The sequence below is a fragment of the Borostomias antarcticus genome, assembly GCF_949987555.1.
Source record: "Borostomias antarcticus genome assembly, chromosome: 18".
NCBI classification, from domain to species: Eukaryota; Metazoa; Chordata; class Actinopteri; order Stomiiformes; family Stomiidae; genus Borostomias; species Borostomias antarcticus.
Window position 1 is genome coordinate 8,618,338 of NC_140251.1, and position 22,326 is coordinate 8,640,663.

Consider the following 22,326-nt stretch of genomic DNA (forward strand, 5'->3'; position numbering starts at 1 on the left):
GATGCTCACAGGGTCCAACGAACTATGCCAGCACAAAGACTGAGGTTCTCAGCTGGAGTTGTTGGAAGCTCTCTGTATTGGGCGTAGGACCGTTTATTGAGAGGAAATGGGTTAACATAGAAGCCCTGATGCGCTTAGTATTGACTCCTCATGGCCTTCGACCACAAGTCATGATCAAATCAAATCAAACGTTATTTGAATCGCGCATTTCATACACAGAGGCAACACAATGCGCTTTACAGAGAGCAATGGGGGGATGGGCATAGGTCCCACGCCTACATATTCCAGAGGAAAGAAAAAATAAAACAGTGTTTAGATGAGTGCCTGTGCATGACTAACTAGCTCAAACTGTCCTCGGCGGACGTGAGGAATAGAATCTCATTTTTTGAGATGTGACAAAAAATCACAAATCCACATTTCCATATTGAGTTTAAATCAGGTTTATTTTATTTTTATTTTTTTATTTTCCAATAAATGTTCCAAGCAGCCTGTAATGTAAATACTAAATGAATGCTGGATTTATTGAACAATTTTGCACAGTACTGTATGTACAAGAACTAATAATTTATAATGGAGGAGGTCGCCAGACATGGTGGCTCAGTATTGTACATTGGTCTGCATTGATGGAGGGCTAATGCTTGCAGTGAGTTGTCCAGACAGGGCATTAGGTGCTGATTGGCCATCATGCCATCAAACCCTGAAATGTATTACAGATCTGAGCTGCGCTGGATGTTTAGATCCATACAGAGAAATCAGATTAGCATTGACTGATGTGTTCAGGGGTGATTTGCGCTGCCAGACTGACCAGACTGCCTGGGAGGCAGGGGAAGTGGCATCTTTCTCTTGGCTTCTGGTGGAGGAGGTAAATTATTTATTATTAAAGTATGCAACATCACACACTAAAGCATGCACGCATACGTACACACAAAGACACACACACACACACACACACACACACAAGGGGTGGCTGTGGCTCAGGAGGTAGACTGGATCGTCCAATGATCGTAGGGCCGGCTACTCCTGTCCACATGTCAAAGTGTCCTTGAGCAAGACACTGAACCTCTAATCACTCCCAATGAGCAGGCTAGCACCTTGCATGACAGCTGCCGCCATTGGTGTGTGAATGGGTGAAGGAGAGGCCATTTTAAAGCGCTTTGGATAAAAGCGCTATACGAGTTCAGTCACACACGCGCACACACACAAACACACACACACACACAACATCAACATTGAGAGTAAGATTCTCAGCTGACCTCTTGGTTCTCTAAACCTTTTTGTGTGTGTATTTTATGATTGCGTGGTTTTTGGAGATGGTGTTTGTGTATTTTAGGATTATGTGGTTTGTGCAGACAGTGTTTGGGTATTTATTTTGTGATTGCACAGGTTTGCGGAGATGGTGTTTGTGTGTGTACAGTATTTCGTGATTGTGTGGATTGTTTGTGGGGGCGGGTTTCAGTTCATTAGGATGGTGTGTAGAGAGATGTTTCAGTTCAACAGCTCCCATAGATATACATAATGAGATCGGAGACTTGCGTGTGTGTGTGTGTGTGTGTGTGTGGCTGTCACCTTCTATTATTAGATCTGCCTCACAGCGTCATAACAATCTTCCACTCCTCTCCTCTCCTCCCAGACCAGTGTACGGGCCGCTTTTCATTTAGCTCATGTGTAACGCAACGACGCTACATGGAAATGTTATTGTGATGTGCAGGTCACCAGAACACCTGACTCCTGTACGCATACTTTGTGCTGTTGTTGTCGCAGGTAAAAACTGGGACCTGAGCGCAGCTCTGAGCGACTACGAGCAGCTCCGCCAGGTGCACACCGCCAGCCTGCCGCAGGCCTTCAACGAGGACCACTACCACACGCCGGCGCCGGAACTCCACGCGCCCGCCCGCGCCGGGCAGACCGACGGGCAGAAGCAGGAAGACAATGCCCAGGGTAGCTGCAACAACCACCCCCTTCCCCCCCAACCCTACGGCCACTAGACACCTCTGCTCACTCTAGATCCCACCTTTGCCGCTCTGGCTGTGCTCCTGTGAGTGTGTGTGTGTGTGTGTGTTAGTGTCGTAATGGCTGTCGCTCCGCCCCTCTCGTCTCCCAGAGAAGCGCCTGTCCCGGGGGATCTCTTACGCCAGCTCGGCCATCGTGTCCCTGGCGCGCCTCCGCGTGGCCGGCGAGCGCGCTGCGAGCAGCGAGCAGTTCCCCCTGGAGATGCCCGTCTACACCTTTCAGCTGCCCGACCTCAGCGTCTACAGCGAGGACTTCAGGAGCTTTGTGGAGCGGGATCTCATCGAGCAGGCCACCATGACGGCCCTGGAGCAGTCCGGTCAGTCGCTCGTCGCCGCGCTCAGTAGCGTCCACGGGATTGGTTGAAACTACAGTAGAACCTCACAGATGGATGGGTCAGGCTGAAACTACAGTAGAACCTCAGAGATGGATGGATGGGTCAGGCTGAAACTACAGTAGAACCTCAGAGATGGATGGGTCAGGCTGAACCTACAGTAGAACCTCACAGATGGATGGGTCAGGCTGAAACTACAGTAGAACCTCAGAGATGGATGGGTCAGGCTGAAACTACAGTAGAATCTCAGAGATGGATGGGTCAGGCTGAACCTACAGTAGAACCTCAGAGATGGATGGGTCAGGCTGAAACTACAGTAGAACCTCAGAGATGGATGGGTCAGGCTGAAACTACAGTAGAACCTCAGAGATGGATGGGTCAGGCTGAACCTACAGTAGAACCTCAGAGATCGATGGGTCAGGCTGAACCTACAGTAGAACCTCAGAGATCTGAACCCATCGGGAACGAGAGTCATTCTGATAATAAAATGTTAAACTTCTGGTTTGGACACCCTTTCGGTTGACTGTCCATTTTGGATCTCTGAGATTCTACTGTAATAATAGTAACACAGCCAGGTGTATCATGAGTTACAGCTTACTCGGGTGTTGCATAAAATATCAATCAACGTTACATGCTGTAGTTCTAGCTTGTGCAGGGAACACCTGCAACTAATTAGCATTATGAAATAAGGAGATGGATCATATATTGCAGTTAAAATAGCATGCATTCTGTATGTGAGGGCTTCAGTGTTCAAATATTTCCAAAAGAGTTGAAGAGCTCCAGTATTGTGGCGTTAACAGCGCCTAAGAGCACCAAAACCGTGTTGCCGATGGGCAGATCCATCTAGCAGCTAGATTCTCTGGGCTGGCTGTCACTGCCTCAGTTCAGCCCAGGGATGAGGACTCCAGATCAGTGAGGCTTCACAGCACAGGGCCCAGGGCAACAGAGGGGCCTCTCAGCTCGCTCTCTCCCTCTGAAACACAGACAGAGGAAGGGCAGGCCCGGAGGCAGGGAAGGGGGGAGGAGAGGGGATGAGCGGAGAGGGCAGACGAGAGGAGAAGACAGGGGAGGGGAGAGATGGAGGGGAGGAGGGGAGGGGAGAAGAGAGGAGGAAAGAGGAGAGTGCGGCTCACAGCTCTGTTAGAGTAGTGTATGTGTGTGGGGGGGGGGGGAGGGGTTAAAGGTCATGGTGCTAAAGCTGCAGTAGGAGAACTGCTGTCTTCTTGGACGTGGGTGTGAGCATGTGCCAGAGCTGGGCCTTCTCAGTAGCCCCCCCCTCTGGTCTCCAGCCTTTTTACATCAAATGGCTCAGAAGGTGAATTCCAGTATGTTGTTCGCATGATTGTTCTCTCTGGGTTCGTTTTTAGAACGCTCTCTCGTAATGAGGCTTAACTACTGTAGAGACTGATATCACTTGAATATGAGTCCTTCAGATTCATTAAATGTGCACTGCCAGGGGACAACGTTCTTTCCCAGTCTCCCTGTGGTACCTCGGTCCACCAGCAGCATGTCGATTTAAACGCTGAAAAGTGGTAACTAACTTGTTTAGTGAGTTGTGTCTCAGAAGTAACCAGCTCAGTAGTTACTAACACCTTGTGGTTAGAGTGTCCACCCTGAGATTGGCAGGTTGGGGGTTCAATCTCCGGCCGAGTCATACCAAAGACTATAGAAAAAATGGTACCTGATGCCTCCCTGCTTGGCACTCAGCATCAAGGGTTGGATTGGGGGAAGTCCCTGTGACATACTAGTGTCATGTCCAGGGGGTGTATTTGTACATCAAGCTGCCTCACGCTAAGGAATCAGGAGATCGTGCCCTATGGGCCACTAGTCTCGAGAACCATTGGGTTCTCAAGGCTACCTACTTACTTACCCTCACAAGTGAATGTAATCGTGTTTGTTCTGTGTGTGTATGTGTGTGTGTGTGTGTGTGTGTGTGTGTGTGTGTGTGTGTGTGTGTGTGTGTGTGTGTGTGTGTGTGTGTGTGTGTGTGTGTGTGTGTGTGTGTGTGTGTGTGTGTGTGTGCAGGTCGTCTGAACTGGTGGTCTACCATGTGTAGCGGCTGTAAGAAGCTGCTTCCTCTGGCAACCACAGGGGACGGGAACTGTCTGCTTCACGCGGCCTCGCTAGGTGAGAGAGAGAGAGAGAGAGAGAGAGAGCGAGAGAGAGAGAGTGAGAGTGTGAGTGTGAGGGTTTATGATAGGTCACAAGGGTACAGACAGGCAGGCAGATAGACAGACAGAGACTTACTAACTGACTGACTCAGTGACTGGCTGACTGACAAATGAAAAATGTGAAGAATATGATCATTCTCTGTTTTCTTTCCCCATCATGGCAGCCTAGTTTACCACAGCTAGCCTAGTCTGTGAAGCTGCCAGGTACTTTGACTGTAGCCTTGTGAGACCATCCTGATCTACCGAGCTCACATTCTGTTTCTCTCTGTATCAGTCAGACATTCCCCCTATCTCTAACAAATTATTGTGGGCGGGAGATGCCTTGACAGACTAACTCCTTCTCTTGGTCTTGTTTAATTGTTATTATTGAGTCTGTCTGTCTGTCTGACTGACTGACTGACTGACTGACTGACTGACTGACTAACTGACTGACTGACTGACTGACTGACTGGCTGGCTGGCTGGCTGGCTGGTCTGAGGGTCCCTTGTGTGTGAAGTGCCAGAACAGAAAGGAAATCCATCAGATTTCATATAATCTACACTGACAGAGGATGAAAGAACTCTAAGGTGATGAAAAGCTGTCCTCTTTAACGGTCAGTACTACTGTACTCTGTGGTTGTTGATGTGTTCGTGTGTTTCATTCATGACGGCGTCGGTGTGCAGGGGCCTACTTTGGCGAGTTTTGGGGATATCCTGAACTCTGATGATGTGCGTGTGCACGTGTGTGTGTGCGTGTGTGTGTGTGTGCGTGCTCTCCAGGGATGTGGGGCTTCCATGACAGAGACCTGGTGTTGAGGAAGTCTCTATTTTCCACCATGGAGAGCGGCTCGGAGAGCGAGGCTCTGAGGAGACGATGGAGGTGGCAGCAGACCCAGCAGAACAAGGAGGTCAGAGGTCAACCCCACTCATCCACACACCACGCTGACTACCATGTGTAACCCGTGCATTTCGTCATGCCCTGGTTGGGATTCGAACCTGGGTCTCCCGCGGGATAGACACTGTTTGAACCAGCTATGCAGATGAAAAGCTAGATCAAAAGGTATTTGGTGGACGGTGTTTATACTGGGGGAGTGAGTTTAACCAACAACTCGCTACCTACTCAAGGACTCACAGGACTCTGATTCACTCGGTTACACATGTATAACCAGTGTATAACATAACCAGTCACTCACTAAGCAAGACGGTTTGCAGTGTAGGGTTACGGCTGTATTACGTATTGTGACCCTTTTGTGACCCTCGTATCTCCTATGACGGGTATTTCATCTGCAGGAATGTAGGGTTATGGATTAATGAGGAAAAACTGATCTCATCATTTAATCTCCTAATACGTAGAAATATCGGTAGATGGTCGGATGCGGCTCTACTAGTAATACTGACAAATCCTCCACTGTAGTGGCTCCTGATATTCCATAGATTAAGCCATCTAGCAGCTTCAGGATAAATCTCCCTGCTAGAGCGGGGTCAAGCGAGGACGAGCTCACGTGGTTATGTAGGGACTACAGGTGTGACTGCATGTATGTGGGCGGGCGGCTGTGTCAAACAGCCTCCTCCAGCTGAAAGATGGAGATGGACAGAAGTTGAATAATACATGTTCACGCGTGTGGGTTTCCTGGCATGTGGAGAAGTGTTTCCATCTCGGCATGTGGGGGCGAAGACTCCAATCTACATGTGCTCATCAGATCTCCTGTGTGCGTGTGTTGTGTTTGTGCGTGTGTGTGTGTGTTTGTGTGGTATTTGTATGTGTGTGTGTATGTGTGTGTGTGTGTTGTTTGTGTGTTTGTGTTTGTGTGTATATATGTGTGTGTGTGTGTTGTTTGTGTGTGTGTGTGTGTGTTATTTGTGTGTGTGTGTTTGTGTGTGTGTGGGTGTGTGTGTGTGTGTGTGTGTGTGTGTGTGTGCAGTCAGGGCTGGTGTACACAGAGGAGGAGTGGGAGAGAGAGTGGAGCGAGCTGCTGAAGCTGGCGTCCAGCGAGCCCCGCACACACCTCAGTAAGAACACAAACACCAGCGGAGGGTGAGTCTCCCAACACACACACACACACACGAAACACACATATACACACACACACACACACACACACACACACACACATGCATACACGCCTACACACGCACAAACACACCTACACACGCACACACACACACACTGCCCCATTGACTTCCATTGTAGTTTGGTGAAAGCCTGCATAAGAACTGCGGCTAGCTCAATACTGGAATGATCAGTGAAATGATTGCCTCTATGTTTCAGGCTCATGGTAGAGAGACCACAAACAGGGCTAAATGTCCAAAATAGCACACCGCCCCTTTAAAAGAGAGTTGAGGGGAGTCTCCAGAGTGTGACCATGATCAATAGCCTTGGCCAGGCTACCTGTCAAGCGTCTCAGCCTGTCCTGACACACACAGCCCCGGCCCCCTGGGGCTACAGGGCAGCATTAGCACAACACTACGGATCGGACGGATAATTAAAACCCTGACCTTTTCAAGGTGATTGCTCTGTTACGGAGAACCCAGCCTCTTCACCAGACACCGGTTGTGTGTGTGTGTGCGTGCTTGTGCGCTATAGAATGGTTGTGAAACACTGCCACCTACTGGACATTGACAGTGCAGGCTGTTTCATAAGTGTGTGTGTGAGAGAGAGAGAGAGAGAGAGAGAGAGAGAGAAGGTTTATGATAGGTCACAAGGGTACAGTAGAAACTGCAACTTCTGTGGTTTCCTCCTTAGATAAGGCTGAGTGGTTTTCACAGTTTCCATCTCCACTGGAGTGACACACACACACGCCGACACAGACACAGACACCGACACACACACACACACACACACCAACACACCGACACACACGCACGCATGCACACACACACACACACACACACACACATACACACACACACACACACACACACACAGACAGACACATACACCAACACAGTGCAATTCCCAGGCCTCGTTGTATGATATTAGACTGAATAAGAATGAATGTGATAGTGAAACTACAGCTGTTTATTTCCATAGAGAAAAGCCCCACTCAACAGGAACTTGTCTGTGGGTTGTTCTGAGAACCTTTCTGCAAAGTTCCTGAATAAGCAGTTAGAACAGATCCTTCTTTCAATTGAATGATCACTGGACGTACGTCTGTCTGAGGAAAAATGTGATCATCGTTCTTTCCCTGTCATGGCGGCCTAGTTCACCACATCCAGCCTAGTCAGTGAAGCTGCCAGGTACTTTGACTGTAGCCTCGTGAGACCATCCTGATCTAGCGAGCTCACATTCAGTTTCACTCCGCATGTCGCTACAAAGATCCAGTTGAATGATGGTCAGGCATCAGACCAGACACTGTGAAAACTAAAAGAAATAAAAAGAGACATAATAGGTTTGTTTAAGTCATCAGGTCAAACTAGCGTCCATTGTTGAGCAAGGCCGAACATACTATCACAGTATCACAGAATCAAATAGAATCACACTATCACAGTATCACATAATCAAATCGAATCACACTAAGTATCACGTTGTCCATATCGTATATTATGTAGAATAATAATTTTTCTGCAGCTTTACAAGGACTGTCTTCTTTTCTCTACAATGGTACGTTCTGAACCATAATGCGATTAGTTTAACTCGGGTCACATGACCAATTACGCTCTGATCTACAATAAAACTGCATAAGATGGTATATAACTTTTAACTGAAATATTTCACTTTGGAGTATAATAGACACATTTTAACTTCATATTATTGAATCATTACAAAAACATGAAGCAATTAAATACCACACAGAGAGATCAACTTCTGAGACAGCTACACTGCAGATCAGTCTGGCCGAGGTAGAGCGTCCGGTTGGGGATTGGAAGGTCCCCAGTTCGATCCCAGCTCCTGATGTGTGCTGAAGTGTCCTTGAGCAAGACACTGAACCCCAAAATCGCTCATGTGCGGTGCGTGGCGCAGTACTTATCAATGTCGCCTTAGAGCAAGGAGGTCTAGGTTGTGTGTAATGTGTGTAGGTGTAGGGTGTGTGCAGGGTGTGTGTAGGGTGTGTGTAGAGTGTGTGTAGTGTGTGTGTAGGTGTAGGGTGTGTGCAGGGTGTGTGTAGGGTGTGTAGAGTGCATGTAGAGTGTGTGTAGGGTGTTGTGTGTAGAATGTGTTTAGTGTGTATAGGGTGTGTTGGGGGTGTGTGGGGTGTATGTAATGTGTGCAGGTTGTGTGGAGGTGTAGGATGTGTGTAGGATGTTTGTAGGGGGTGTGTAATGTGTGTTGTGTGTGTAGGATGTGTGTAGGGTTTGTGTGGTGTGTGTGTCGGGTGTGTTTAATGTGTGCAGGTTGTGTGTAGGTGTAGAGTGTATGTAGGTGTAGGGTGTGTGTAGGGTGTGTGTAATGTGTGCAGAGTGTGTGTAGGTGTAGGGTGTGTGTAATGTGTGTAGGGTCTGTAGGGTGTGTGTAGGTTTAGGGTTTGTGTAGGTGTAGGGTTTGTGTAGGTGTAGGGGGTGTGTGTAGGGGGTGTGTGTAGGGTGTGTGTAATGTGTGTGATGTGTGTGTAGGTGTAGGGTGTGTGTAATGTGTGTAGGGTGTGTGTAGGGTGTGTGTACGTGTAGGGTGTGTGAAGGGTGTATGTAGGGTGTGTGTACGTGTAGGATGTGTTTAGGGTGTGTGTGTAGGGTGTGTGCAAGATGTGTGTCGGATGTATGTGTAGTATGTGTGTGTAGGGTGTGTGTGTAGGGTGGGTGCAGGATGTGTGTAGGATGTGTGTGTAGGATGTGTGTGTAGGATGTGTGTGTAGGGTGTGTGTGTAGGGTGTGTGCAGGATACGTGTAGGATGTGTGTTGCTTTATAAATGTTCTTAGCCGGTAGACAAACATACTCCAGGAGCTTGCTCGATCGCCTTGTTGAGAGGGGTCAGGGAAGAATTTTTACAGCTCACTTATCTGGCCCCCGGGTGATTACTGTTTTTTTGCTTCCCTCTGGAATATGTAGAGAGTGGGTCGTATGCCCACCTCCCTTGTTCTCTGTAAAGCGCATTGTGTTGTCTCTGGGTATGAAATGCGCTATACAAATAAAGCTTTGATTGATTGATTGATTGATTGATTGATTGATTGATTGATTGATTGATTGTGTGTGTAGGATGTGTGTGTAAGGTGTGTGCGGGTCTGATTGGTCCGGTTCTGGTCCCCAGGGTGGACGGCTCGGAGGACCCGGTGTATGAGAGCCTGGAGGAGTTCCATGTGTTCGTTCTGGCCCACGTCCTGCGCAGACCCATCGTGGTGGTGGCCGACACTGTGCTCCGAGACTCAGGAGGGGAGGGTAGGTCTCTCTCTCTCTCTCTCTCTCTCTCTCTCTCTCTCTCTCTCTCTCTCTCTTTCTATCCTTCCACTTTCCCTGATTGTGGAGTTTGGAAAATAGTCTGGATGGATTATGATTGGACCCTCCTGGTTTTGTTATGAGTTATTGTTTGCTTTTAGTTTCTGTTATTTGTTGGTTTTGGTTGTAGTGGGCTTGGTTTTTGTTTTTTATTTCCTGTGGGGTGTTGAAGTGGTGGTTGCTTAGTTTTTTGTAAGGATGTTTCATTAAAGAGCATCAAAAGTCTCTCTCTCTCTCTCTCTCTCTCTCTCTCTCTCTCTCTCTGTGGGTGCTGTTTAGTGTTTTGTAAGGCTCTCTGTCTCTCTCTCCCTTTCTGTCTCTCTTCCTTTATCTCTCTCTCTCCGTCTCTCTCTGTCCCCTTCTCTCTCTCTGCCTTTCTCTCTTTCTCTCTCACTCTTTCTCACTCTCTCTCTGTCACTCTCTCTCTTTCTCTCTCTCTCTCTCTCTCTCTCTCTCTCTCTCCCCGGCGGACGCTCATTGGCTCCGCCCTGCCTGTGTTTGGGACAGCAGTGCTGGTACTGTGCTGACCGTCTGAATGTCCTGTCCTCCAGCGTTCGCCCCCATCCCGTTCGGAGGTCTGTACCTGCCCCTGGAGGTGCCCCCCGCGTGCTGCCACTGCTCGCCCCTGGTGCTGGCCTACGACCACGCCCACTTCTCCGCCCTGGTCTCCATGGAGCAGAGAGACCAGCAGCGTGAGCAAGGTACGCTAGACCGCCGCCATGACATCATCGGTTACCTCTGACGTGGGGGGGGGGCAGAGGTCGGAGGTCATTCGTGACAAGCGGTGACAGAGGCACGGTGCTCAGTGTGTGTGTGTGGGGGGGACGGGGGATGGGTGGTGATCGTTTCGAGACAGTAGAGTCTGATGGAGCTGCAGTCTGAGGTTCTTTCTCATCAAAGGGACAACAATGTAAGGGATTCTTCTGAACGGCTTTGAAAATCCAAGATGTCAGCCGCAGTGGCGCGGGGTGCTCTACCCTTCGCTGGTCACTCAGAGGACGCTACGAGTGACAGAGAGGGAGACAAGCCACCTGTCTTCCCACCTGAATAATGCATGAGTCCAGTCTGTCTAATCACCTGCGATCCATTATTAAAGTTAGTCCATCAGACACCAGGAGCCGGGCAGTGGCCAGAGCAGGAGATTGAGAGTGGACTGTCTCTCTCTCTCTGTCTCTCTCTCTCCCTCTCTCTCTCTCTGTCCCGCTCTCTCTGTTTCTCTCTCTCTCTGTCTCTTTCTCACTCTATCTCTCTCGCTCTCTCTGTCTCTCTCTCTCTCTCTCTCTACAAAACTACAAATAAGTGACCTCTACTGTCAGTCTCAGTCTCATTTGTTGGACACTTGAACACCTGTGACCCTCACACTGGAGAGGCCTCTAACAGACACTCCAGGTCACAACGTGATCCCACAAGGAGTTCCTTTTGACTGACAAATAGACTGGATCTCCTTGACAACCGTCCCTTGGTAGTCACAGCACTCCTGTATCTGCTTCAGACAGCGGAACAGACGTGTCATGGGTGAGGGCAGACAGCCAACTCCCTCTCTCTCTCTCTCTCTCTCTCTCTCTCTCTCTCCCTGTCTCTGTCTGTCTCTCTCTCTCTCTCTCTCCCCCCCCCCCCCCCTGTCTGTCTCTCTCTGTGTCTCTGTCTGTCCCTCTCCCTCTCTCCCTCTCTCGCTATTCTGGGCATGTAGACACCAACCCGGTCATTAGTGCCTGGGGTAGACTGCTGCAGCAGACCAGAGCAGACACAGCAGCCTTGCTGACAGATGTGATTACTAACCTGTCATTTACTGTACTGAAGTCATTTCTATAAAGCCAGCAGCACATCAAAGCCTAGGAACTCCAGGCCCCATAATTGTTCAGTGATAGCAGTTTTATTGGGTAGTTTTACTGTGAGGCACGCTGAGGAGGAGATGGGAGGGGGGGTGCTTCTGTCCAGCAGGGGGTGCTCATGCTCAAAGACTCTGCTGGGCCATGTGGCCACAGAGAGGAACAGGATGTACCCTGTGTACTGTGTTGGGGGCTGGGGGTGGTCTGTGTTGGGGGCTGGGGCTGGTCTGTGTTGGGGGCTGGGGGTGGTCTGTGTTGGTGGCTGGGGCTGGGGGTGGTCTGTGTTGGGGGCTGGGGGTGGTCTGTGTTGGGGGCTGGGGCTGGGGGTGGTCTGTTTTGGGGGCTGGGGCTGGGGCTGGGGGTGGTCTGTGTTGGGGGCTGGGGGTGGTCTGTGTTGGGGGCTGGGGCTGGGGCTGGTGTGTGTTGGGGGCTGGGGGTGGTCTGTGTTGGGGGCTGGGGCTGGGGGTGGTCTGTTTTGGGGGCTGGGGCTGGGGGTGGTCTGTGTTGGGGGCTGTGAAAGGAGTGGGCTATATTGAGGTCTGGGGACCCAAGCTCATTCCAGATTAATGAAGATGAATGAAGATTATCAAAGCTACCACATGACTCATAGAGACATGAACACATGAAGCAGCTCATTAATATCATGGCGTACTTCTATACACCACATAGACGTAATTGGTATACGGATATGGGAACATTGCTCCTATAATCAATAGTTGGGTGACCGCTACTGGCCCCCAACACACACCACGATTATCCCCCAACACAGACCACCCCTAGCCCAGGTCCCAACACAGACCACCCCTAGCCCAGGCCCCAACACACACCAGCCCTAACCCAGACCTCAACACAGACCACCCCTGCCCCAGGCCCCAACACAGACCACCCCTACCACAGCCTACAACCAACCCTGCCCCAGACTACCAACACAGACCACCCCTACCCCAGACCCCAAATAAAAAACCTCCCCAGCCACCTACAGAGACCACCCCTACCCCCCAACACAGACCACCCCAGCCTCAGACTCCAACACAGACCAGCCCTACTCCTGTTCCTAGTCTGGCTCACCACTGTAGTCTGAACAAGTGCCAGCCAGACGGACGGACAGACAGACAGACAGTCAGACAGTCCCAGTCAGCGACTGCTAATTAGGGCAGAGCAGTCCGAGTCTCACCACCACCACATCACCACATATGGGCAGCGTCCAGGCCTGCCCAGGGGCCCCAGCACACCACATACCCCTCTCCGCCTGGAGGGCAGATCGTCTCCCTCAAACCCGTTTCCCCCCCCGGGCCTGCCCACGTGTGTCCTGGTGGCCATGTGCAACATGTGTTCCGGTGCTGGAATACTGGCTCTTTCTTCAGCTTCCCCTCTGAGAAAGAGCAGGCTCGCCCCCTCCCAGTAACCCGAGCCTAAATCAAACTGACACCTCACGCCACCAGCCCTTTTATAGTTTGTTTGCTCGGCTGTGGCCGGTTTGATGGCGTCCCCGCTGAAAGCACCGCCTGGCTGCCAGAACCAGGCGTTAAAAAGATGGAAGTGAGGTGTTTATTTGGACTTCTTTTGATTTTCTGATCGCCTCATAGAAGCAGCAATTTGTTCTTTGATGAGTGAACTTGTCAGACTGTAGTCGTCCGCTGCTAGCAGAGCCATGCTGTGTGTTAATGAGTAGGACTTAAGTAGACAGCGGCAGCCATTTTCATGAAGTGTGTGTTTGATTTTACTCTTGTGGTAAAGCGCTATGAGAGGGCCCGGCCCAGCCCGGCGGCAAGAGTTATTTCTGGCTGTGTCTCCAGTATCAAATACCTCCTGGATGTATTTGGCATAATATCGACGTTGAAGTTTTAACTATTCCTTTAAATTAGATGACCAACTACCACCAACACAACACGTTATAGCTATCCCACACACCATTGTTATTATGGCTGTATAAAGTTTTATTGCAAAGTATAAGAAATCCAGTCTATTGAAATCGTAATCAACATAATGGTATCAAGGTGGTCATTCGATAGCTTGTGAGGGTTTTAGTGTGAGTACTTGTGTTTTGTTTTATGTGGCTTTTATGTGGTGTCAAATGTGGTTCTCAGCAAGTTGATGTCTACAGTACCATGTTGCTGCTCAAAACAAGTGTATTTGTATCCATGATTGTAGTTTATCGTGGTGAAACAGGGCCTTTAAACGAACAGCTGTGTGGAGAGAGGCCAATGTCTGGAATTCAGATTTGTTCATAATCCAGCACAAATTGTTCCTGAGCAGCATTACAGAAAACATTGGAGTGGTTTGGTTGGGTGGAGCTGGAAGTGTGTTTATCCACCAGGGGGAGTGAACTACAGAGAATCACAAGCAGTTCAGTCCTGCTCTCACAGAAGTACATATGGATTGTCACTGAACACTTTTTAATCATTGTAAAACACACCGTTTGGATTATGCAGAGCGTGTTTGCTTTTGCTGGACGATCATGATCCCACAAAAATGTTATTTGTCCAGAGGACCACGGTAGAAAGAATGCTTAGCAGTGCATGAAACTAGAGAGACAACCTCAAGAAAGAACCTCCTCCCACCCCTGACACAGCTGGAAGATCAGTTAATGCCGACCATCTAATGTGTTTCCAGGCCGTCAGTAGGAACAGGAAAGCCGTTACAAGAAGTCCTGTAACCTCCAGCAACACTACCCCAGGACAGGTCAGACCCAGAAATCCCAAACCCCCCCCTCCCAGTCCAAAAAGGCTGGCAGAGTCGCATATTGCTGCACTGCTCGCGTTCTGCCGAGGTGATGTCACCCCCATGTGTATGCTCTGTGAGCGGAGGTTATTCCAGGACAGGATCCCCGAGCCTGCCAGTAAGAATAGTAAATACATTACACCTCGGTCCCCCGGTGCTGACTTGGCAGCCCTGGACGTTTGGAACGGGACCAGACCCCACGGCAGCACACGCAGCACTTTGGATGGACAGACGAGGAGGGGAGGGACAGCTGCATCGTGGGAGCCAGGACCAGGCCCCCACAGACCCCCGCTGCCCGGTGCCTGACCCGGCTGGGAACTGACTCTGTGTTTGTGTGTGTAAGTGTGTGTGTGTGTGTGTGTGCGTTTGTTCAGAGCTAAATAAGCCAGTTGTGTAAGGGGACCTCCCACTCTGTCCAATACCCCATTTTCCCAGAATTCAGTGTGCTGCGCCCGTACTTCCCTCTTGGCTTGGCAGCCCCATTGGACTGCGTGGCCAGACTCGATCTGGATACCTTTCTTTCTTTATTTTATTTTAACAAAAATATTTTTTAGAACTGTGGTACAAAGCGCATTTGAATTCACAGGCGTGACCTAAAGGCACCTCTGGGCATGGATGTCAGATTCCCAGACCAGCTTAATTCATCAGTGCAGTGAGGAGCGAGCTGGCGGTGGAACTGGTTTGCGCTGTGATAGGGACAGCGGTATGCGACTGGTCTAGCGGTGCTTAATGTAGCAACCGGCTACGCACGCTACAGTACCAAGATGAGAGATGACAGTACACTATGGGTGTGGCTATGGTTGGTGGTACTTGGCTTCCTGTGGTGGCAGGTGTCATAATGTGAACCTCACTGTCACATTCTCTTTCTCTCTCTCTCTCTCTCTCTCTCTCTCTCTCTCCATCCTTCTCTCTCTCAGGCACACACACATGCACACACTTACACACGCACGCACACACACACACACACACACACACACACACACGCATACACACTCACACAAATTGTTAGTGCTATTCCCACGACACGGAGGCTAGTAGGTGTACCCGCATCTCTCTCTGGAGAAGAGCAGCCTGTTTGGCAGTGAGGGGAGGAAGGTGTGAGGAAGAGGAGGAAGGTGTTAGGAGTAGGGAGGCGTGAGGCGGGGAAGGAGGGGAGAGCGGACACCGCGTGCTCCATCTGGAGCTGACGGAGAGGGCTGGAATGTCCCCTCTCTGCGGAACAGCCTGTATCTCCCTGCTGTCATGGGGGAAGCAGCCTCTCGCCACACTGCCTGTAAAGACAACAGTCAGGCTGCACAGGGGAGAGATGGAGCTCTCTCACTCGGATTAGGAACTGTAGAAAAGAACCCCCCCCCTCCCCCAGGGGAAGGGTGTTCTCTCTTCTCAGCGATTAGTGTTGAAATGTTCTTCCTGCTGGTAAGACGCAGATAACATCTGAAGAGGAAGAACCAGCGGGAAGAACAGGAAGTTCAGTGCAGTACCCACGTCATTGTACCTACTGCTGCCTTTGACGAGTGTGCGTCCTATTACCCCCCCCCACAACCCCCACGTAAACACTGAACAGCAACACGAGCCAGAAGGGGGTGATGAACGGGTGAGATGGTCATAATTCTAGGCTCCGGCATTTCACTGACTGACTGGACTGGTCTCTGCATACAATACTTCACCGGCTGACTCTGGGAAATGTAGGTCTGCGCGCTTGCCTTGTTCCAGATCCACTCGCTGTGTCTCGCGCTCCAGGACGGCCTGAAGCTGTGCGTCGGTATCCGGGTTGTGTACATTAAACCACGGGTGTGTTTTTTTGGGGTTCTTAGCGACAGTTTTTGATTGACACGTATCCTGAGCGTGACCGGCACAATGGCTTCTCGTTCCGGTATCCCGGACCGCAGCCCTCATCCTCTCCCCTCTCCCCTACCTCTCTGTGTTCCAGCTGTCATCCCGCTGACCGACTCGGAGCACAGGCTGCTGGCGCTCCACTTCTCCGTGGACCCGGGGAGGGACTGGGACTGGGGGAGGGACGACAACGACAACACCAAGCTGGCCAGGTCAGTAGGCCCCGCCCCTCTCCTGGACCAGGGGTCCCTGTCATGAGTCACAACAGCCTGGTCAGTGTTGGACAAAGACAGAGAGAGAGGGGGAGTGTTGGTCTTCCGGAGAGAACGAGAGAGAGAGAGAGAGAGAGAGACAGAGACAAAGAGAGAGAGGAGCGTTGGTCTTCCGGAGAGAACAGAAGAGAGGGAAAGAGAGTCAGAGAGAGAGAGAGAGAGGGAGAGAGACAGAGAGGGAGTGAGAGAGAGAGAGAGAGAGACGGAGAGAGAGGGAGGCGCATTAGTCTTCCAGAGAGAACAGAAGAGAGAGACAGAGAGCTGGAGAGAGAAAGAGAGAGAAGGAGAGAGAGATGGAGAGAGAGGGAGGAGCATTAGTCTTCCAGAGAGAGAGAAAGAGAGAGAGAGAGGGAGAAGAGGACGTAGGCAGGTCTAACAGGGCCTTGTCTATCCGCGCGGCGTCTGCACTACAGCATGTGAGGGGTTTAGCGTTACTGCAGGGCTGCAGGCTCTCGGGTCACTTCAAAGAGGGAACCGGCCGTGAGCTCTGCCCGTCAGGCCAAGCGTTTCCCTGGAATGGCTCCAGCCAGTGAGGCGGCTTAAAGCAGCATTCCTGGCACTGGATCAGGTCAGCCAGCGGTAGGATTGGCCCCTGGGTTCAGGAAGGGGTTTATGTAAGGGTGTCTAGTTCACATTCCTGCCAGTCAGGTGGTTAGATAATCCAGGAACACGCTGGCTGGGGTATGAATGGGATGGAGCAATGAGCAACATATGATATGAATGAAAGCCAGGTGTACTGGACGTACAGTAATGTGCATACGGTTGTGCTTGATCTGACCTCACTGTAATCCACACCAATAAGTGGTTGTACAATGACAGTTGAATATAGATACACTTTTGCATTGTGTGCTTTCTTGCTATTCTACTCATAGGTACCAATAGGAGTGTTGAGTCAATGAGTTGGCTAGCCAACCAGTTTTTTCCAAACGGTTGTGAGACAGCAATGGTAACGTTAACGTTTTTCCTCGCTGTCTCAGCCTCATCCTCTCTCTGGAGGCCAAACTCAACCTGTTGCACCACTACATGAACGTCACCTGGATCCGCATTCCGTCAGAAACCAGGGTAACGACTTTATTTCTACAGTACGTTTGCCTCAAATCTAGTTGTCTTTATTGATTTAATTCAGCTCGTCCTGCTTCCTCGTTTACAGATGGTATTTCGATCTAATGCAGACAATTTAAATACTTGTTTTATTGTCAGAGTGAGTTCTACCACCAGACATTCACAATTATCCATGAGTAGTGAAGACATGAAATGTATGAATTGCTTTATAGTGAATTAATGTGGTTACTGAGAGAACCGAGTAACTATAACTAAGTGAAATGTGGAGTAGCTGGTGAAACTCACTCCTCAAAGGAGCACCGACAGTTCCTCCAAGGGGGACGTCTCTTGGCGCAACTGAGATCCGGGTTCTAATCCTGCCCTGGGCATGCAGAGACAGATGGGCTACGTAGGGAACAGACAGAAAAGGCCGACACTAGATATTCATTCAAGTTGTGATGCGAGCAATGATTGTGAATCAAAGGGTACTGCTGAGTGCAAGGCGGGATGGGCGTCTTTTTGTTTCTCACATCCTGTGTGTGGGTGTGTGTGTGTGCGTGTGTGTGTGTGTGTGTGTGCGCGTGCGTGCGTGTGTGCGCGTGCGCGCGTCGCAGGCTCCCCTGGCTCAGCCAGAGTCCCCCACGGCCTCCACGGGTGAAGACGTCCGGTCTCTGGCCGAGTCCGTGGACTCCGACCGCGAGTCGCTGGGCGGCGACTCCAACGTCAACGGCGGCCCAAAGCCCGTCAAGGAGAGAGACAAGGACAAGCAGCGCAAGGACAAGGACAGAAACCGGACCGACGACAAGGACAAGGACAGAAACCGGACCGACGACAAGGACAAGGACAGAAACCGGACCGACGACAAGGACAAGGACAGAAACCGGGCCGACTCGGTGGCCAACAGGCTGGGCAGCTTCAGCAAGACCCTGGGGATCAAGCTGAAAAAGAACATGGGCGGCCTGGGAGGGCTGGTTCATGGCAAGATGACCAAGTCCAGCTCCGCCTCCGGCCGCGGCACCGGGGAGAACGGAGAGAAGGCGAGAAAGAAGGAGCCCAAGACCAACAACAACGGCAAGGGGAGCGGCAAGGAGGAGTCGGGCCATTCGGCCGGCTCTGCCTCCACCTCCTCCTCCGAGAAGGCCACTAGCCCCTCACCTGCAGACGGAGACAACAGGCCCGCCGGCTCCTCCCCCCCTGCGGAAAGGCGGGAGGAGAGGGGCGCGGCGGGGAAGAGCTCCGCCAGCGACAAGAGCCTCCTCGCCCCGCCCCCGCCGGACGACTGGAGGTACGGCACCGACGTCAAGCTAAGCCTCAGCATCCTCCGCGCCGCCATGCAGGGCGAGCGCAAGTTCATCTTCGCCGGGCTGCTGCTGACCAGCCGGCGCCACCAGTTCCACAAGGAGATGATCGGCTTCTACCTGAGCAGCGCCCAGGAGCGCTTCAGCCAGGAGCAGGAGGCCAGGAAGAAGGCCCCCCCCGGCGCCGGCGGGGCGTCCACCAAGAAGCCTGCCGAGCAGGAGGGCGTCTTCCCGAGGGAGGGGTCGGACAGCTCCCCCCCGCCCCTGGACAGCCGCTGCTCCCCGGTCCCGCCCCGCCACCACCCCGGCCACGCCCCCCTTCCCCAGCCCCTGCAGGGCAGGAACTGCCCCGCTTCCGCCGCGGTGTCGCCCCCCCCCGGAGCCTCGCTCACCTCCACGGCGTCCCCGCCCTCGCCTTCGGTCTTAATCTCTCACCTGGCCCCGCCCCCCCTGGCCCCCGCCCCTTACTCCTCTCCCGGTAACGGTGCTAAGCGACCCGCCGGGCACACGCCCGTCCCCGCGCCGGCCCACTACAGCCACACCCCGCCCGTCCAGAGGCACAGCGTGGTTCACCTGCGCGGCGTTGGCGTGCCATCCTCCTCCGGCTTCCAGAGGGAGGAGCCCTACGAGGCGGCGACAGGCACGGTGGTGGGCACCCTGAAGACCTGCACCACGTACCCGCAGCAGAACCGCTCGCTCTCCTCCCAGAGCTGCAGCCCGGCGCGGCTCTCGGGGGTCCGCGGCGCCGACGCCAACGCTGAGACGCTGCCCTACAGCATGCCCGGAGAACACAAGTCCCACACCTACACCAATGGCTTCGACGCGGGCGACATCCGGGACTGCCTGGAGTTCGCCGACGAGGACCCCTCCTCCTCGCCAAACGCCTGGCTCAGCCGAGACAGGACCAGGGGGCAGGGCTCCGGGATCGCCATGTACGGCTACCAGCAGAGGCGCTGCAGGAGGGAGAACTGCTCCTTCTACGGGAGGCCAGAGACAGACAGCTACTGCTCATACTGCTACAGGGAGGAGTTGAAACACAGGGAGAAGGAGAGCAAGGTGCACAGGCCCGGGTAGTGCGCACGTCTCACTCAAATCGAGCTAGAGATACGAAGACGGTCAGCGACACCCCTCCACGCTCGCTCCGCGTTTAGTACCTCATACTTTCACAACGACCCGTTTTTCTACTCTTGTTGGAAGACTCACCACTCCCCCTCAATACCTCAGTTATTTGTCTCTTGGTAGTAATGAACACCTTTACTTTTACGATGAAGGAAGTACAACTGGAAATGGTTTACAGCGTTGGCCGGAGATTGCTTTTTGTTTGTTTTCAGTCCCATTCAATATATTAAAGCCTTTTACTTGTTCTAGAGTAAAAGCATGTCCTGTGCCGTATTTTTAGTCTGTATGTGAGAGTCAGACAGAGAGAAATGAACAGTCATGTTATCCTGGATGGTGAAAGGGATGATTTGTGTGTTCTTACAGTATCAGTTTAAATGCACTACAAAATGTTAAAAAAAAGCAATAATTTGATGGCAGTTAAGGGTGTTTTTTGGGAAGAATTGTTCAGTTGGTGATACAAGCATGAAAATTGTATTGAGCAGTCTCCATGGGTCACTTGACAAGAAAACGATCCTAGCCAATTGAAATTCCAAGATGGTGGCTATTTTCCAAGATGGCCACCACCAAAATGCCAGTTTCTCCATCTTAGATTTTTTCTCTTAGTTATTATGTCACCCTACTGTAAAGGGTGACATGCACCATACACATGCATGTGAAATTTCAGACCATTTGGACAAATTTGCATGCTGCAACTAGAGGCCATGGGTGCATTCCAAATTGCATACTTCTACTTTTTACTACCACTACGTAATACAGCTGCCTCTAGAAAGTACATATTTGCATACAATTGGGACATACCACTTTGTCATAACATTGCGCCTTGAAATTTGCCCACATCCATCACAGTCCATGAAGCGGCATTCGTCCACAGCTGTCGCGACTAGCAGAAGTGACATAATTTCCGCTGTGCAATGGATTGTGGGCCAGAGTAGCTAGAAAAATCTGCTGGCTTGCATACTGCAAAATATGACCGGATGCAGTAGGACATCCTGATATTTTTGCCATACTGCATGTGGCATACTATGTTTTGGGACATATACTACTACTACTATACTACTACATATTCTACTTCCTTTTTTGTCATACTATATAGTGTGGAAGTATGCAATTCGTTACACAGCCCATGAGTAACTATGCCGGAAAGAATTACCACGATTCGTCCATAGGTGGCAAATAAAAAAAATGCTGGCATTTCCAACCCGTTTGATAAAAATGTATGAAACTTCGTATACTGTACGTATGTCTTTCCTCATGGGGGACAAATTTGCCTTAACAACCCATAAAGTCCGCCATGCTGGATGTTGGAAGTTGGAATTTTGGCAAAACATATTGGAAGTAACTCCTCATAAACCATATGTCTGATTGGTCTGAAATTCCATATGGACGTGTATGGTGCATGTCTCCCTGTAGGGTGTTAATAGCTAAGAGATAGAATCCAAGATGGCAGAGAAACTGTCATTTTGGTGGTAGCCATCTTGGAAAATTGCCGCCATCTTGAAATTTCACATGACTATAAATGTTTTCTTGACAAGTGACCCATGAAGACTGCTCATGACAATTTTCATGCTTGTATCACCAACTGAACAATTATATCACTTAAACGCTCAACTATTAGGGTTGTCTATGTACCCAGGGAAGCGAGAGAGTGCGCACAACTCCTGGTTTAAATGAATAGTCATGGGTGGCCGGTAGGGAGGTACAGTGCATAAAGAAGAGAACCGGCACTCAACAGATAGACAAGATCGGATGCTGATGATGGCTTAAGGCCGAAACGCATCCGTTTGCCCATTAAAACTAGAAAGACTATACTGTCTATCTCGTGAGTGCCAGTTCTCTATTTTATGCATTGTCTATGCACCCCTAATATCAATCACCTTAGGCCTAATGTGTCTGTTTGTGCATTGATAAGGGATTATGTCAAATTCCATTCATATAATGTGCAGCTTCTGTGCAGGAAAATTATACTGTACATAACATGCCTCTGTGACTTTTGATGAAGACCTAAAATTGTATTTGTGAACTGTACATTGGAATATTGCCTGTTACTGTTGAAACTTCCAGTTCTGAGGTCTGAATCCTTGCATGAGGTGCTCGTGTAAAACTCCCACTCACTTTATGCAGAAGATGTCAATGGCTGATTGTGTCTGAACTGTGAGTTGCAGTTTCCTCAGCAGATGTCATGTACGGATTCATTCACTGAATACCCCCACTCTCACAACCACTGCCAAGCTATAGCCCCACTAAGACAAACCTTCTGCAGCAAGCTTAGACTCTGTCACAAAATGTACATTCCATGCCAAAAACTGATAGATATTGTGTGATGTTGAACCCATGTGGGGGGATAGGTTCTCAGGT

General features: G+C 50.7%; 1 protein-coding gene across 1 annotated transcript in view; it reads left to right on the plus strand.

The window, feature by feature from the left end:
- The window catches only part of LOC311321103 (OTU domain-containing protein 7A-like), a gene marked incomplete at both ends in the record, with an annotated part of 23,094 nt that extends 3,168 nt beyond the window's left edge, over positions 1–19,926 (plus strand). The window contains 10 exons of the mRNA XM_084452998.1: positions 1,762–1,938; positions 2,102–2,326; positions 4,367–4,468; positions 5,271–5,398; positions 6,413–6,525; positions 9,674–9,801; positions 10,410–10,559; positions 16,339–16,453; positions 17,491–17,575; positions 18,169–19,926. Of these exons, the coding sequence (XP_084309124.1) occupies positions 1,762–1,938; positions 2,102–2,326; positions 4,367–4,468; positions 5,271–5,398; positions 6,413–6,525; positions 9,674–9,801; positions 10,410–10,559; positions 16,339–16,453; positions 17,491–17,575; positions 18,169–19,926 (2,981 nt within the window). The remainder of the gene's footprint in view (positions 1–1,761; positions 1,939–2,101; positions 2,327–4,366; positions 4,469–5,270; positions 5,399–6,412; positions 6,526–9,673; positions 9,802–10,409; positions 10,560–16,338; positions 16,454–17,490; positions 17,576–18,168) is intronic.
- Between the last annotated feature and the right edge of the window lie 2,400 nt (positions 19,927–22,326).